Source organism: Equus caballus, chromosome 8, assembly GCF_041296265.1.
Source record: "Equus caballus isolate H_3958 breed thoroughbred chromosome 8, TB-T2T, whole genome shotgun sequence".
NCBI lineage: Eukaryota > Metazoa > Chordata > Mammalia > Perissodactyla > Equidae > Equus > Equus caballus.
Window position 1 is genome coordinate 56,533,711 of NC_091691.1, and position 17,293 is coordinate 56,551,003.

At 43.5% G+C, this 17,293-nt stretch overlaps 1 protein-coding gene and 1 long non-coding RNA gene across 2 annotated transcripts in view; one reads left to right on the plus strand and one right to left on the minus strand.

Annotated features, from left to right (window-relative positions):
- Positions 1-10,573, minus strand: part of KCTD1 (potassium channel tetramerization domain containing 1) — a 190,375-nt gene extending 179,802 nt beyond the window's left edge. Inside the window, exon 1 of the mRNA XM_014727687.3 lies at positions 10,164-10,573. Coding sequence (XP_014583173.1) covers positions 10,164-10,172 — 9 coding nt within the window. The 5' untranslated portion in view covers positions 10,173-10,573. The remainder of the gene's footprint in view (positions 1-10,163) is intronic.
- LOC111774724 (uncharacterized) overlaps positions 8,306-17,293 on the plus strand; it is a 253,232-nt gene continuing 244,244 nt past the window's right edge. Inside the window, exon 1 of the long non-coding RNA XR_011441457.1 lies at positions 8,306-8,618. This is a non-coding gene — a long non-coding RNA (uncharacterized lncRNA). The remainder of the gene's footprint in view (positions 8,619-17,293) is intronic.

Genomic DNA, 17,293 nt, shown 5'->3' on the forward strand with positions numbered 1-17,293 from the left:
TATGAGAGGAAAGTGATGGCCAAATATTTAGCAACGCACCTGGATCTTCCTACTGCTCAAAAAATGATGAGTGATGACTCTCAGGGGAGGAAAGCAATGCCAAACAAGAGTGGGGCTGACCCCAATCTTTGCGGCCATTCACCATTTCTGAACAGGGTTCTGAGGCTATAAATATCTAGGGGCCCTGACGGAAATTTAAAAGGGTAAGACATTTATTTTTTCACATATGTTATCTTATACTATTGGAACGTAACCCCATATGGCTTCATTGTTGATTTCTCTTATCTCTTAATCACTCTCGCAGTTACAGAGGGATTTACCAATTAGTACTTTAATATATTACAATCTCGCCATTAATTTGCTTCCTGTGTTTCTTATAGAGTGGAGCACGGAATCAATATTTCGTCTTCATTTGGTAAGATGGGAAAAGTAACAGCATCCATTTTATAGGGTAGCTGAAAGGATTAGAGGGGTTAACATATATGAAGTTCCTAGCACAAGGAAAAGTGCTTAATAATTACCTATTGGTAACAATAATTATTAATAAGAGGCAGTAATGCTTGGAGGGTTGAGAGCACAGACTCTGAAGCCTGAGCCTCATCCAAATCCTGACTCTCCCACTCACCAATAGGTGACCCTGGGCAAGTTACTTAAGCTCTCTGTGCCTCAATTTCCTTGTGTCAAAAACAGGGACACCAGCAGACTGTCCTCTGGGGGGATGGGTGAGGATTCGCTGAGATAATACATTGTTAAGTCCTTGGAAAACAGCCTGACTCACAGAAGAATTGAACTGGTGTTACGTACATAATTCTGACAACAGCCCTCTGAGGTGGTTTTTTGTCGCCCCATTTGTACAGATAATGAAGCTAAGGTTCAGGGTCACACAGCTAACAGGGGGTCCACAGTTCCAATCAACTGGAAGACCAAGCTCATTTCACTACCCCACATGAGAGGGCTATATGTGGGTCTTTAGTCGCACATGTCGCTGCTCCATTCCCTGGCGGCACGTGCCTGCCTAAAATGGGTTATCTTCTCTGCTAGTCCTCCTGATTCCTAATTGGCATCATGTGCTCTCAACCCAGAGCATGTGGTAGCATCATAGATGCTGGAGATTGATAGCACGTTCTTCTGTTGATTCGCTTAAATGCACAGGAAAACAGGCTTCTATCTCTGGGAACTGGCAGAGAGCAGATTCTAACAGACCACGGTACCTGCTTTCTCTCCCCTCCCCGCCTCACAGCACAGGGGCAAATGGGAGACTCGGAGGTGGGGATTCTTCCAGGTGCCCCTGGTGAGCCTCAGTGGTTCCTGCGAAGGAGCCAAGGAAGGTTTTTAAAGTGGTTCTGACTTCCTTTTCACCAGAGGTGGGGCAATGGTGAGAAACTAAGAGAAAGACCAGAGGCTACTCCAAGAATTTGTTTGTGAATGTATACCGCTGCCATCTACTGGATGGAATGGGTATCACACCTGTTTCTTTGCTGTGTAATAATCAAATTCACTGAATCCCACTGTGGGTCCAGAATGTAGTGTTTTCATCATTTCATAGCACCAGTTCTAAATGTCTGCAGAATTTGGAAATCTCATGACAACTGTGCACAGGAGGACCTTCACGTGAGTAATCAAAAGGCCAACTGAGACATCTCTGAAGTAACATCCTATTCAGCATCAACAGTTCCCTAGATAAAATTTGGTCTGTTTCCAAATGGCTGATATAATTGGTTAGAGAAAGCCCACAACTATCAGGCAGGGGCATCTGGCAGAACTTGGACCCTCTTGTGAATGGCAAAAAGTACCTACAGAGAAATGAAATCACCACCTGGCTTTATTCTGGTGTTCTCTGAAAGTCTATGTTCATGCATCCAACAATTGCACACATCCTGTGAGCCAGGCACTGTATTATGAACCGAGTAAGCAAAGACGAATAAACAAAGTCCCTGTTCTTTTCTGTGTGTGGGGAGAAGAGTGGCCCTGAGGTAACATCTGTTGCCAATCTTCATCTTTTGGCTTGAGGAGGATTGTTACTGAGCTAACATCTGTGCCAGTCTTCCTCTATTTTATGTGGGGTACTGCCACAGCATGGCTTGACGAGTGGTGCTAGGTTTGCACCTGGGATCTGAACCTGCAAATCCTGGGCCACCCAAGCAGAGTGTGTGAACTTAACCACTATGCTGCTGGAGCAGCCCTGCAGTCCCTGTTCTTAATAATGTTGGATGGGGGCCAGGCTGGTGGCCTAGTAAAGTTCGTGCACTTGGCTTCGGTGGCCCAGGGTTCATGGGTTCAGATCCTGGGCACAGACTTACACATTGCTCATCAAGCCTTGCTGTGGCGGCATCCCACATACAAAATGGAGGAAGACTGACACAGATGTTAGCTCAGGGCCAATCTTCCTCAAGCAAAAAGGGGAAGATTGGCAACAGATGTTAGCTCAGGGCCAATCTTCCTCAAGGAAAAAGAGGAAGATTGGCAACAGATGTTAGCTCAGGGCCAATCTTCATCACCAAAAACAAAAAATCCAAATAATATTGTATGGATATTTTCTGAATGGCCTACTATGTGCCAGGCATATACATCCCATTACCCGTCATTTAATCCTCAGAACAACCCTAGGATCTATTATTATCTCATTTAAAATGATCTCATATTATTATCTCATTTATAGTGACTATCTCATTTATAGTTCAGAAAACTGAAGCTTAGAGAGATTAAGTAATTTCCCCAAGATAGTACAGCGAGGAAGGGATGGAGTCGTGTTTGAATACAGGGTAGTGGGGGTGGGGAGGTGGAGGAAAGAAGTGTTGATAACATGGATAAATGTAGCCTTTTTTCTCCCCCACATGGAGAGTCTGGATCTTTTGTTTTACACAATTTTTTGTTCCATTAGCTACAAATTTCTAGCAAAGTGGAAGTGCTACAAAACAGTAAGTGATGATAGCAGTAGATGCTTTGGAAAGATTTATCAGGAAGAATATCCTGTCCTCTAGCAAGCATCTGAAATCTATCTAGTTAACATTCTCTCCAGTTCATAACTCTTCTTCTTAATAGCAGCCTTGGTGTCGGCAGCAAGACCTGAATTGTTGTCAGTTCTCATTGGATAGGAAACAAATCTGTATATTGGTCAGCATGACAGAGTATGTGTGAGCGAAGGATTTGCTCAGCAAGAGCAATTCCGATGTTCTGATCACAACAATCTCTTTCTCTCCCGATAAGAGCAGGGTGATAGTGCTGGTGCAGAGATCCTAGGGACGGATGGCCAGGGAGGTGGGTGGGATGGGGGAGAAAAGAGGAGAGCATGAATGGAAACTGGTGGCAGAGAAGACAGTCACTGTGTCGAATGCCTGTGAGAAGCGCTCAAATAGTACCTACTGGACGGAAAGAACTAGGAGTGCTGGTGCGACAGTAGAGCGGCTAACAGCAGGTAGGGGTTTGTAGTCAGCCTGCAGGACTAGAATCCCTGCTCTGCCACTAGCCTGGTCTTGGACCTCAGGCAAGTCACGCGCCTTTCTAATCCCTAGTTCTTTCACCTGTAAGATGGAGTTGCCCCACAGCATTGTTTTGGGGGCGCAGAGAGGTGATCTGGGCTGGCCTCTGCTGCTTACAGCAGGAGGCAGAATCTGTGAAGGAAAATCGCCCTTTAGGGTTGCTTGATGCTCCTTATTTGCACGTTAGTTTGCCATACATACTCTTATTTTTCCTCTCAACAATCCTAGAAGGCAGGTTGAAGAGAGATTATCATTCCCACATTTACAGAAGAAATGGATCCCCGGGTGACCTGGCTAAAATGAAGATGTTTTCCCAACCAGAGCCTGCCCTCAGGGGCAGCCATGAGAACCACCGAGAAAAGCATCTTACAGAATTGCATTATGTATCAAACCCCTATGCAGAGAGTGATATTCAAATTCCTGGAAATAACTGAAACTTGAATTTCTTGGAAGGAGCTCCAACCTGGAATTTCCTGGAAGGGGTACAACCAGAAAGGGGACAGCTATTATACAACATTCATGGCAGATTTCTTTTACTGAAATTCCCTTCCTAATAAGTTTTGATGTTAAAAGAAAAACTAATGCCCAAAGTTAGGTTATTTTAAAATTAATCAACTGTTCATCAGCCCATGTTCTTTTGGCGGTGACTAACACATTTATTGGGCAAAACACTATTTCCTGATGGTTATACATGATTGTGAAGCCAGACATGGGGGAATGAGTTTTAGAGAAGGAAGAACAAATGGAAAGAATGAACAAAATTATTAGAAATACCAAAAACAATGTCCACTTAGGAAAAGTATGGAAATGTCTCATTGAGACACTAACCAAGGATCAGTACAAAAAGTTAGAGACACAAAAAGTTAGCGGCAAATGCACTAAAATCTAACTGGGAGGAAGCAGAGCTGAGCAAACTCAATCAGACCAAACTAACTTTCCCGTCTTAAGGTCCTTAAAAGTTTTTTCAGTGAGTGATTTGCAATAACTGTGCCCGTTATTTGTATGTAAATGGGCTTTTAAAAAGCAGAGTTGAACAGTTAATTTTTATAGTCATTTAATACATGTTTATAATATTTTTAAGCACAACTAACTGGCGCTACAAGGCACAGACTTCACTTTGTTTCAGAAGGTTAAACATAGGCCTATTCAAATGATGAATTCCAACTTAGCTGGAGTTGGATCAATGAGACATCGTGGTGCAGTTCATAAAGGAAAAGGCATCGTGGAGGACAGGATAAGAGCAAGGAGAACAGCGCTTGACACACCGTGGGTGCTCCATACATGACTGGTGAACAAACAGAGGGATTACAAAATGACCTTGGAACCCTCATACACTGCTGGTGGGAATGTAAATTGGTGCAGCCACTGTGGAAAACAGTATGGAGATTTCTCAGAAAACTAAAAATAGAACTACCATGTGATCCAGCTATTCCACTTCTGGGTATTTATCCAAAGAACATGAAAACACTAATTTGAAGATATATGCACCCCTATATCCGTTGCAGCATTATTCACAACAGCCAAGATGCAGAAGCAACCTAAGCACCCATGCATGGATGAACGGATAAAGAAGATGTGGTGTATATATACAATGGAATACTACTCAGCCATGAAAAGGATGAAATCTTGCCATTTACCACAACATGGATGGACCTTAAAGGTATTATGCTAACTGAAATAAGTCAGATGGAGAAAGACAAATACCATATGATTTCAATCATATGTGGAAGATAAACAAAAACACACATAGATATGGAGAACACATTGGTGGTTACCAGAGGGGAAGGGGGTGAGGGGAGGGTGAGAGGGGTAAAGGGATAGAGGTGTACGGTGATAGATGGCAACTAGACTTTTAGTGGTGAATATGATGCACTCTGTACAGAAGCAGAAATATAATGATGTACACCTGAAATTTATATAATGTTATAAACCAATGTTACTTCGATTAAAAAAAAAAGAATAACTTTGGTTTCCCTTGTGAATTCAGCTACACAGGATGTGAATGAGGCTTATCATTGCTACTCATTCTGGCTACTAGAAATGAAATGGAAGGTACAAAGTCTATTCAGTCTTCAGAATCCCAATGTCCATTCGGTTAACGTGTCAGAAACCCAGGCGTCTGCTTAACATCTCTCTCTCTCTCCTTGTTCGCCCATAACCAATCCTTTCCTATGTTCTGTCAATTTTACTTTCCAAATAGATATGGAATCCTTCCATCCCTCTGCTTCCCCTGCCACTACCCAAACCCCAGCTATATCTTCTCTTGCCTTGATGACTGTAACAGCCTTCCAAGGGCTATGCTTCACCCACTCTGGGTCCCTATAATTCACTGCCCACAGTGACACCAGAATTGTCCTTTCCAAACACAAATCTGATTATGTCACTGCTGCCTCCCTCCCAATCCTCCTGGCCCACCCTTCACACTGCTCTTAGGGGAAGACCAGAGGCTGTCCCCACAGCCTGCTCTCCCATCACTGCCTCCTTCTTTCAACTCCAGCTAGCTAACCCTTAGTTCCTCTCCCTTTGCTATACCTCTCCCGACTTGGCAAACGCTGTTCCCTCTCCCCCGGCCTGGATCTTACCCCCTGTTCTCTCACTTCTTCTCTCGCCCCTGTCTGTCACTTAGATCTTAGTTTGTAACACTGCGTCTGGAACCCTGACCCCAGTCTTGGCCATTCTGCCCCACTTTGGTTAATGCTAAGAGAGTCCCATGTTCCTTTTTCTTCAAAGCACTAAACTCTGTCTGTCCATTGTTCAACTATTTGTTGACCGTCTGTCTCCCTATCTGAATCATAAGCTCCGGGAGATTGGGACTCTGAACGCTTTTTCTCACCATCATGTCTCCGGCATCTAACACGGTGTCTTGTGTACAGCAAGTAGAAAATAAATATTTGTTGAATGAATGAATGAACTTAATGAATATTGTCTAGTTATTCTTAAAGAATAATCTCTCTGTTTTGCTTTCTGCATGATTATCTCAAACCAAACTCATCAACAAGCATAGCATGATTTATGTCTAGCACGTTTTTATGAATGAAGAGCTGGAGTACTATTACAGTGCCTAGGAAAACGGAATTGTTTCTCACTTCTGCATGAGTAAGCTACTAAATTAAACAGACATGCTTGCATCTGAAAATTTCATTTTTATTCCCAAGATGGTTCATCCTAAAGAGAGAGAAAATAAAAGCTCCATTTGCTTGGGAAATTATAACTCGCAGTCCCAAAGAAGGTTTGGAAACACAGTTTAAGATCCAACTAAATAAAAGCCCTGGTCAACTGATGGTTCACAAACAAACAAACATCCTTTGACTCAAAAGCAACGTAAATGGGAAAAGATCTTAGCAGCACACATCACATTTCGGAATTAGAAAGCAATCATTCTGATTTTAGAAACATCAACAAGATAAAGCACTTGTGCAAGCCACTTACTGCTATACCTAGAGCTAAATGGAAGTTTAATTTAGAGAAAGTTCTCTGATAAAATACGTCTTTCACTAATTACTTTTATATTTAAAAACAAATTGTTTTGGATAAATAATTGTATGCCAAAAGGTCCATAACGCTATGTAACAAATTGCATAATATGTTTTCATCATCATCTAGTATAGGTCTTATTACAGTTACTTTCCTAGTACTTAGGTAGTATAATTTTTACAGTAATTACTGAATATTCTCCAAAATAAGTATTTCACACCAGCATAATATGAATGGTCAGTTAATCACTACTACTTAAATAAGTGTGAACCAAGCTATCATTGCGCATCCCTACTATGTAAGCTCTGGCAAAGGATTACACACACGAAAATCTTACAGCTGGAAGAGAGACCTCTAGCGTGTGTTGGAGAACTCTGTATTGTGCTTCGGGCATAATTAACACAGCAAAATCACCGCAGTCATTTTGAGTACTGTAGTGGGAGATTTTTTTGCCAACTATCATTCATGCTCAATTCATTTCAAAATTTCTTCCCAGCAAATGTATAATATTTTTGCCTAATTAGTTACTTTCTTTTTATAAACATATTGCCTAAACCAATGAAGTTTTCTCTGTGACGCAAAGTTTTCCAATTCAACGGTCACCTTTGCAACCTAATTAGTAAACATTAAACCTACTGTCATCATAACAATTGCTAACAATTCTTTTCATTCAAACAGCAGCAGGACCCCTCAGCCAAATTGTGGCAGTCCGTGTGCAGTCTCCTGAACACCAGCCCCTCATGGTAAGCCAAATGCCACACAAGTATAAACACCAGGAATAGATCGGCACATTGCCCACTATCCGGGAGACAAATGGATCCACTACTATTTTTAATTCACCAAGTAGGTTAGCTATTAGTTTTCACAGATTCCCATATATGCAGGTAAATTCCTTGATGTAAAAATCAGATTTAATGAAACATTCTATGGCATCAGCCTCAGCCTTTAAAAATCCATTTTTTTCTTCCTTTTCCACATTAAAAACACATTTGAGATACACACAGAAAATGTTTCTCTACAAAACACACACATACACACAAAACAGGAGGTCTCTTAAGGAGTCTACTGCTGAGAAGGTAAAAGCATTTTGCTCATTTTTAATTTGCTAAAACAATCCAAGCATGCTTGGTACCCAGAGGGTATTCTCAAATAAACTTGTATCTCTAGCTGCCAGCTTAGTTGATTGAAAACAGAAGGCAAACGTTTCTTAAAGAATGAGTATGTTAAACTGTTATGTCTCTCCCAGTTCCACCATTCCACCAAGGATACACACACACACGCGCGCACACACGCACATACGAGTCAAGGATTTGCTTGAAAGCAGCCAGTTCTATGGTCTAAAAGGTAATGCTGCATTTGTACCAAATTACTTCTGCCTACTGCGGTGCACCTCCGAGCGAGCGAGTCAGTGCCACAGGGATATTGGACAGTTCCTGCGTGCCGTTCTCCACGCACAAAGCCGACAGCCCCATTTGCAACTTCGCAAACTTAGTTGGCTCCCGCCCAGCCGGCCCCCGAAGCACAGTCACGGTGAAGACGTTAGGATACCAGAAAATCATTTCCACGATAGTGCTAAGTGTTCGAAAGCACAAAGGCAGACACTGTCGAGCCGCGCTAGCTAGGAAGTTGCGGCACTCCGGGCGGCTGTGCGGAGCACGCGTCCAGGTAAGGGATTCCTGTACCATAGGTCTGTTTTCCTCTTCCTGGATGTTTTGGGGCTCGACCTCACTTTTAACGCGAATTCACCATAACGCGCCCCCCACCACGTTCTTTTGCCAGGAGGCGCCGACTCTTTATTTTCCAGCCAGGTCCCTCTTGGGGACGGGAGAGGAAGCACACTTAACGTTTCAATAAAGAGGGGCGGCCGGGATGGGGAGTTGGGGGAGGAAAGAGGTCAGAAGGGAGCCAAACTGCATCCCTCTCGCCCACCTCTGTGCCCCAAGCGCTGGTTCAGACGGCGGAGACCGGAGGCGGCCAGGAAACTCTGTCCCTTTAAGGGAACCTTGGCCGCCAGAAGGGGAGGGAAGGATGCGGGCTCCGGACCCGGCGCTGCAGGCAACGCGGAGAAGAGGCGAACGCAGCAAAGCCACAGCCATTACCTGCAGCGCTCACATCCTTCCCCCACCGCTGCGCCCCCTCCCCCGTCCCCGCCTCCCAAGGAGACTTCTAATCCGGAGCATGTGCCGTGCCCTTTATCAGGGGAGGAGGTGGGGAGGAAGAGAAACGAGAGCTTTTTAAAAATAAATGAAACGTTTGCACTCAAAAGGGTGGTGGTGGCGGGGGGAGCTGGAAAAGGGAGGGGTGGTGGGAGGGGGCTTTAAAGGCGCCCTGGTGGGCGGAGGCGGCGGATCCGGATCAGCCCGGCCGGAGACGGACGGCGGACAGCGCTGGGCTCGGTCGCCGCTCACAAAGGGGAGCGGCGCGGGCAAAAGGGGAAGAACAAACCGCCCCGGGGCCCCATCCGCTCGGCAGCTACAATGGCGTCTTTCAGGGGCGTCCGGGGGCGCCACCGAGGCTTCCTGCGACGAGGGGGCGGAGGACGCCCCCCCGGCCGCAGCGGACCCCGCGGGCGGGAGCGCGCCCCGGGCGCCGCCACCCCCGCGCTCCCCGCAGGACGCTGCGCCCGGCTGGGGGCGCTCAGCCCGCGGCTGCGGGTCGGGGCCGCGCGCGGGGAGGCTGTCGGCGGGGTGGTTTGCAGGCGCTGAGCCCCGCTCCGGGGAAGAAAGGAGGCGCACGGGTCGGGCGAGGAGGGAGGGGAGCGGGGAGGGCGGGGGAGAGCCGCTGCAGAGCGGCCGGCGGGGAGGCTGGCGCGCGGGCGGCGCTGGCACCGGCTCCGAAAGCCGCCGCGGCTCCGCTCCGAGATCCGGAACCGGGCCCCGGGATCCGGAAACCCAGCCCCGGCGCGCGGGCTCCCAGCCCCCGGCCGCCCCGGCCCCGGCCGCGCCCGCTCCTCCGCCCGCTCCGCCCCGCGCGCCCGCTCCCGCTCGAGGAAGAAAGCCGAGAAACGGCAGAAGCAGCCCCGGAGGAGGCGGCGACCACTGCCCCACCGCCGGTCCGAGCGGATCCCGAGCCGCGGCGGCGGGCTGTGTGTGTGCGAGTGTGCCGCGCTCTCGCCCCATGCCTGGCACATGCGTAAAAGCGAGTTGCGCCCAAAGTCCCAGCCATACCCTCCTTAGCAAATAATAACAAACCCAAACCGTCAGATCTTACCTGAAACATTGAAGCACAAAGTCTCTCTCCAAGTCCCCTTTTCCTTTTCCTCTCCCCCCTTTTCCGATTTCTCTCCCAGCGATCTGCTCGGCTCGCCACACCAGAGAGAAATGCAATAGCTTGGCTAAGGTAGACAGAACAAAATACAGAGAAGAGTTGCTCCAGGGCTTTGAAACCCCTCAAGGCAAGGATCAGGATACAATTAGCTCATGCCTCTACCTCCAGTCTAAATCAATCTCCAAAATAAAACTTAAATCAAATTAACTGATCACAGGGCAGACAATTGATCTCCTTCGAAAATAAAGCTCTACATTTACGTGTAGATAAATATACATATAGGAAATTTTTTTCCAGATTTTTTTGGGTGGAAAACCAGTCTTATTCCAGCCTCCAACTTGCTTTTTACCCTCCTCTTGCACAGAAAAGCTGATTTTAATCGTTGTGATTAGTTTTGATGTAACGTTTCCGCGGGCGATTTCTGCAAATGGATGGAGTGTTTCTTTGCCAAAAGAGGGAAAAGCAGCAGATGATGATAATTATAAGGATTGTTGGTTGTTTCTTTTCATTTGTGTTTAGGGCTCTCTCTTCACTTTCTCAAGTTGACCTGACATTGCTGTTACACTAAGGTCGCGCAACTTGTTGATGAGCGTCACCGCCCTGTCTGGTCGAAGGATAGGTGATAATTTGGCAATAGAGCAGCACATTTTTTGGTTCCTTTGGCGACATAACGTCCCAAATGACGTGGATAAAAATAAGCACATGCAGTCTGCTTTGCCCCAATCAAGTCTGAATCAGCCCCTGGGGGTGATACACAAACTCATTTCAAATGTTCAACCATGCAGAATTGCAGAAAGATTGAAGGAGTTACACCGCATTCTTTTTTTTTTTTAAATAGCGAAATTAAAAGAAAACAAAACGTACATGAGGTGTAGCCAAGGACCTGCCATTTATTTGACCAACCTTCTGAACATATCTTCCCTACTCCCTTCTCTCTGCTTCTCTCCACCTGGTATCTTTTACAGGGGGGTGTGTATAATTCATTATTTGACGGAAGTGCTCCGCAGAGCTAGAGAGACTCGGACATAAACATTTTCCCCAGTTGGCTACTCTAGTTCTGACCTCCCCCACTCGTCATCACTTCTCCTTCCTCTCTAGGTCTTTGTTCAAGGAGACTGTGCCTGAGCCGGTCCTTATCTTAATTCTCTTTAGTTGCAGTGGGATGTTGGTTATAACTCAAGGGTCACCTCCCATTAGTGTTATATCCTTGCAGGATACTTTTTGAAATGGTATGTTTTTTGAGCACTTCACAGTTCATTAATTCAAAGACTTTGTTGACATTTCTTATGAAAAAGACCAGGCTGTAAGGCCAAGGAAACTAAAAAAAGCAAGCAAGCAAGAAAAAAAAAAAAAACCCCTTAAATAGGACCAGCCATATCCTGTGAGTACCTGCAATTGGCAGCATTTTGCAGGAAGTATTTTTTAATCATCGTTTTACCTTTAAGGTAAGCAATTGTTGTAATACTAGCAGAAAGGGGAAGGGCCAAGTGTTTAAAAACTAGAGTCAATCAGATCAGTGCTATAATGACATGAGAGATTAATGTCATAATGCAAATCAGGGGTGTGGGTAGATTTTTTTTTACCTTAAGTCCATATGAGGTGGGAATCTGGTTTCAGAATATCAATGCCCTATAAGGAGAAAAAAATAGTGGCTTGCAAAACAACTCAAAACAAAATCATATTATTCTTTGCACATTCTCTTTCTCTCCACCCCTAACTCCCCGGCCCCCTGCCCCGACATGAGGTAGATACATCCTCTGATCTGCAATAAAAATTTTAAAATGTCCACAGAACTGCAAAGTCAGTTGAATAAAACTTTGTTCTTGCCCCGACAGGGCACTAAACGTTAGCATAGGTGGACCTGAGAAATAAAGAGACGTGGAAGAAACATCCTCAACCCCTGGTATGACTTCATCCATTGAAGGGGTGGCTTAAAGTGACTTTTCATCAAAGTCTGCAGAACCTTGTATCCTTGTCCTGGAGTGTTAGAGCTGGGAAGATCCTCTGCAGGCATCTTGTCCTCTGCATCATTTTACAGACGAGGAAACTAAAGCAGCTTGCCCAAGGTCTCCAGCCAGCCATTGACAGGGCCAAGACTAGGCCACAAGAGGCAGGACAAAAGAAAGGTGCATGGTGCCCCCCCGAAGGCACTCACCTAGAGAAACTGCACAGCAGTCTAAATTGTACTGACATGGCTTAAGCCCTACTTTCGGAATTCCCTTTCTGGAATTGTCCTAAGTGCTTGTTAGAACATTCCATTGGGTATCTCTGATGGCAGCAAATCTTTGTCCTTTGTTGTTTAACTTTTGGAAACAATCTCCTTCCCTCTGCCTCCAGCTGCTACCCCACCCCCCTCAAAAACTGGTACCAGTTCTGGGGAATAAATGAATGATGGATATGGTTTATGCTATTTAGAGTCAAAAAAGAAAATATCACAAAAAAACCCAGTGAAGCCAATTGTCTTCTTCTTAGTTTCTAAACAAACTAAAGACAATTCTCAAAATATTTTAAGTAATAGAATCGTTACTGGGATGAGAGCTTTGCTTTCCAAGATAATGACTTTGAAGGGAATAATATTCATTGAAACAAATCAACCTCTGAAATGTTCATTTTTCAGATGTTTTAATACTTCAGAATGACACCACTTACAAAACGATGCTCTTTTTAAGCATTAGGTCATTGACTTATTTTTTTTTCTTTTTGCTGAGGAAGATATGCCCTGAGCTAACATCTGTTGCCAGTCTTCCTCTATTTTGTATGTAGGTCTCCGCTGCAGCATGGCCGCCAATGAGTGGTGCAGGTCTGTGCCCAGGAATTGAACCCCAGGCGCCAAAGTGGAGCACACTGAACTTAACCACTAGGCCATGGGGCTGGGCCCGACTGACATTTAAAAGTGGTCCAACCGATTTAGTTGGTCACTAAGTTTGTGGTAAACCCAGTTGTAAATAGACTGCAGAGTAAGGTCTTATTTTATTGTGATAAGAACCTTAATTTTCATGTAGTTTGAAGGGGACTCAAAATTGAGACTAGGGGGCTTCAGAATGAAATTTATTTTCTACCATGCAATGCAAAGAGATGAATAAACTTCATGACCTTCAAATCAAGGATGATGACAACTTATTCAAATTTTAAAATAGCCATTTAATGAAATGGCATGTAGAAAGCAGGGCCTATATCTTGCCAAGTGCAAGATACAAACCTACCAACTTCACCTCAATCAGCCTCTGCAATCATGAAATTACCTGAAAGTAATTTTAATCTAATTAATACCTGTGCAAGTGAGCTTCTGCATCTTGAGATCTCTACAGTGCTTTTTTTTGCCAATCGTGAAGAAGTTGGGCAAGAGAGTATATTAAAAATCCTACTAACCTCCTTTTTCAAAAAATAGTTGAAGTGAGACCAGCAGCCTAAAAATCATTATCAACAGGGAAGACAATGGCAATAAAATTGTCAGCAAGAAAACAATCAGAAAGAAAACACAGAACCCTGTTTCCATCTTCCAGAATCTCTGACAAAATGAGTTCCACCAGTTTTTAAAGGCATAAAAACAATGATATTTTGAGTTGAAAGCAGGAGGCTGTTGGAAAAAGGTTTAGTATTAGGACCATTGAGGAAGAGAAAACGGGATGTCTGTAAGGGGAGCGGCAGCCTCTTCGAATGTTAACGTGGGGACGGCTCATTTGGTTGCATCGTGTCACCGAACCCTCACAGTGCAAGTGTGCACAGAACATCACAGCTTTGTCCTGGGGTAGCCCTGCGGTACATTCTTTGTGGCAATTTGACAGGATGTGGATGTTAGTTGCTGAGATGAAATGTGAAATTGAAGAGCCCTCCACTGAAGCAGCCAGACACTCAGATCAAAGTTAAAGATTCCATTGCTCTTTCCATTAGGAAGAGGGGAGAAGCCTCAGTTCTTGGGTTGGATGGACGCATATGGATAGCAGTAGCCATGGCAAGGCTGCCGCACTTTTCTCCCTATGCATCTCTAAGTGACGGTATTTCCGTCATTGCTGCAGCAGCATCCACCTATAACTGCCACAAGAGGCCCTGCAACATGGGAAGGCAAATTATGTTGTTTTGTTTTATCTTTGAGCCAGTTTTTTGGGGGGAATCACCTGTTTTTTATCAGCCAACCCAAAACTCCATATAATGCTGTGGAATGTGCACATTTTCCTGGAGCTGAATGGAAGCATTAACGAGCTCAAACAGAATGGGTTTGTGATTCCTGGAGGTTTGGCCCCAACCGCCACCTGTTTATAATTAGCCTCTGGAAAACATACTAGTTTTCTATACCACTGTCCCTGTTAAGAGTCTGTAATAGCTCACTTTCTGAAAAGGTAGATCTGACAGTGGCCGATCTGCTGACGGGCATCGATTTCAGCTTACCCGTGATTCTGAGTAGAAACTGATACCAAGTCCTTCTACTGAGCCCTCAGTCAGCTTGGTCTTTTATTAAGGTTTCCTCTATAGTTGTGCAATGTGAATGCAGGTTATAATCTCACATTCTGGTGCAACACGGAAAGCAAGTGCAGAAATAAAACTTAAGTGTGGTCGGATACCATGTCTGCTATTTTAGATAGTCTTATTCCGTAGAGAAGAGCATTTGTTTTGCAAGGATAGATGTGTGAAGACAGTTGTAAAGCACCTATGTTTGTTTCTGGCAATTAAGATTCTTTGCTGGACATTCAGATTCTATATTCAAATAAATGATTGCAAGAGGTTTTAATGACTCTAATTGAGTGTCAATCATAACTCTGCACTTTAACTTTTGGTGTGACCCGATCCTTAGTTTCTTTAGGCATAAAACATGGGTGGAAATTCCTACACTGAAACATTATTTTGAGGTTAAACGGGACAATATGGGGAAACTGTTTAGAATTGTGCCTAGCATACAGTGAGTTCCCAATAAATGATGACAATTATTGTCATTATGGTTTAGGGGAGTTGTTGAATAAATAGCATGGTCCCTAGTAAAGTGTTACTGTTTAAGTTAATAGCACAGAAGAAGGATATTTATGCAATGGACGTGACTAATTTATTGAAATCTCTGTGGCTGATCTTTATTAGAGATACTAACTAAATCTCATTTTGTTATTTCATCTGGAAAACACACGTGCACCTCACTTTTTTATGTAAAATAATGGGGGAAATGAGATTCTCACGAAGGTGGAGTCTAGCTATGAAAAAATCATCTATCTATGATGCTGTTTACTAGGGAGCACTCCTTTTCCTTTGAGCGTCCTTGATTTTGACAAGACTGTTTACATATATCAAACAATTAATTAAGCCTTTTGTATAATTGCTTGTATAGGAAATGAGATTCAACTAGAATTCTGCCATGAAATGAATCACTTTCTTCATAATCATTTGCTTTTTTGCTTTTCAGGAATTACAGAATCAGTACCAGCAAGTGATTTTAAAACAAAATTTAAGAAAAGAAAATGTAGTTTTGAAAACCGGAAGAAGTGAACCTCAGAGCTGATTCAAATCTCTAAGAAATAGTTCAACCAATCAATCATATCATATTACCCAATTTTCTATGTCCTCCAGTTTATAGATTCTTCTTTCCAAAGCTTTAGAACTTATCATTTTCAGATTGTTCCATGTTATTTGTTAGGCTATCAATTTTTAAAGTTATGCAGTGGTGTTTTAAGGGAACATTTTTAATAGGATAAACATGTCATTAGATATGTATTTTGTTCTGTTTCATATTTCAGCGCCTCGTAGTAAACTCGCTGGCGTTGAAAGGTACTTCCGTTTGCGGTGTAATACGTCTCACGCACAGCCCATCCGGTAGAGAACCACTTAGCTTTGCGTCACTGTTCTTTTGTCGGAACCAAGGCTGTTCACGAGAAACCTCGTAATACAATCGAGGCCCCTCAGGGGCACCATATACATTTATGTAAGTTATCTCTTCGTGCATCCTTTGGGTGTCAGAACCTCTCAGCTTTGCTAACCATAAAATATCTGCCTTAAGCATATTACTAACTTTAAAACTCTAATGATATGGATGTCATATTTCAATTTTTAAAAAACCTTTCCCTGTTCCACCCCAGAGAAAAACCCTATAAAACTTATCCAATGGAATCATCCTATGGTTAAAAACATAAAATTTACTTAAAAGAAAAGGAATCCTGAATATGGCCTAGTTAAAAACAAACCCAAGAACAGAAAAAATCTGATCAAAAAATGATAATTAAACAAGAGACAAACGTATTACTCTTCAGGTTTTGGGAAGAGCCACGATAAACAAATTGCTGTGCGAGGCAAGAAGCTGTGTACTTTCTTAAAGTTACCAAGACAGACAGCAGTTTCTAGAGTCTTAGTGATTATAAGCCTGATCGGTTAAAATGGGCACTGGGAGGTGGGGAGCCAATCGACAAGACTAGTCAATATGGGCGTTTAAATGATTTCAACATTATTCTTAATAATACCATTAATGATAGTTGTGATAAGAAACAATTATAAATGATGGTAGGGAACTTCCATTGTGTACGACCATCTGGCTATGAGAGTCAGACATGAAATTCTAAAATTAAATCCTCAATCTGTCCCTCCAAGGTTGCTTTGTAGATAATGGATATCTTAATTTTTTAAAAAGAAAAAAAAAACCCCATCCATTGTACCAAACGTACAACAGCTCCTGCTGAGAAAACAAAGCCTGGGTGTCTATTTCTTTTCTAACTGTTAATGTCCCTAAACAAAACAAAGGCTTATAAGATAATGATAGTAACTCATCAGCCTTTTATTTTTTTGCTTCTGAAGATTTTTGGTAGGTAAAGCATGATTATAATCCTATTACTCCTCATTTCCCCAAGGTGGGGGCAAGAATTTCCCCAACAGTAAAGCCTACTGAAAGAAATTTGGGGGGGAGTGGATGGGGCTAAACCTTTGGTCTGCAACAAATAATAATTCAAGACTTATCTTTATGTAGTAAAGAGAAATAACAAGGAGAAAGCATCTAACTCAGAACCTGGAAAATAGTCAGTATTAGTAGATACGTTGTTTTAGTTTTGTTGCACCTAGGGTCTAGCTATTTCTCTTTTCTTTTCTTTTTTTTTCCTGAAGAAGAT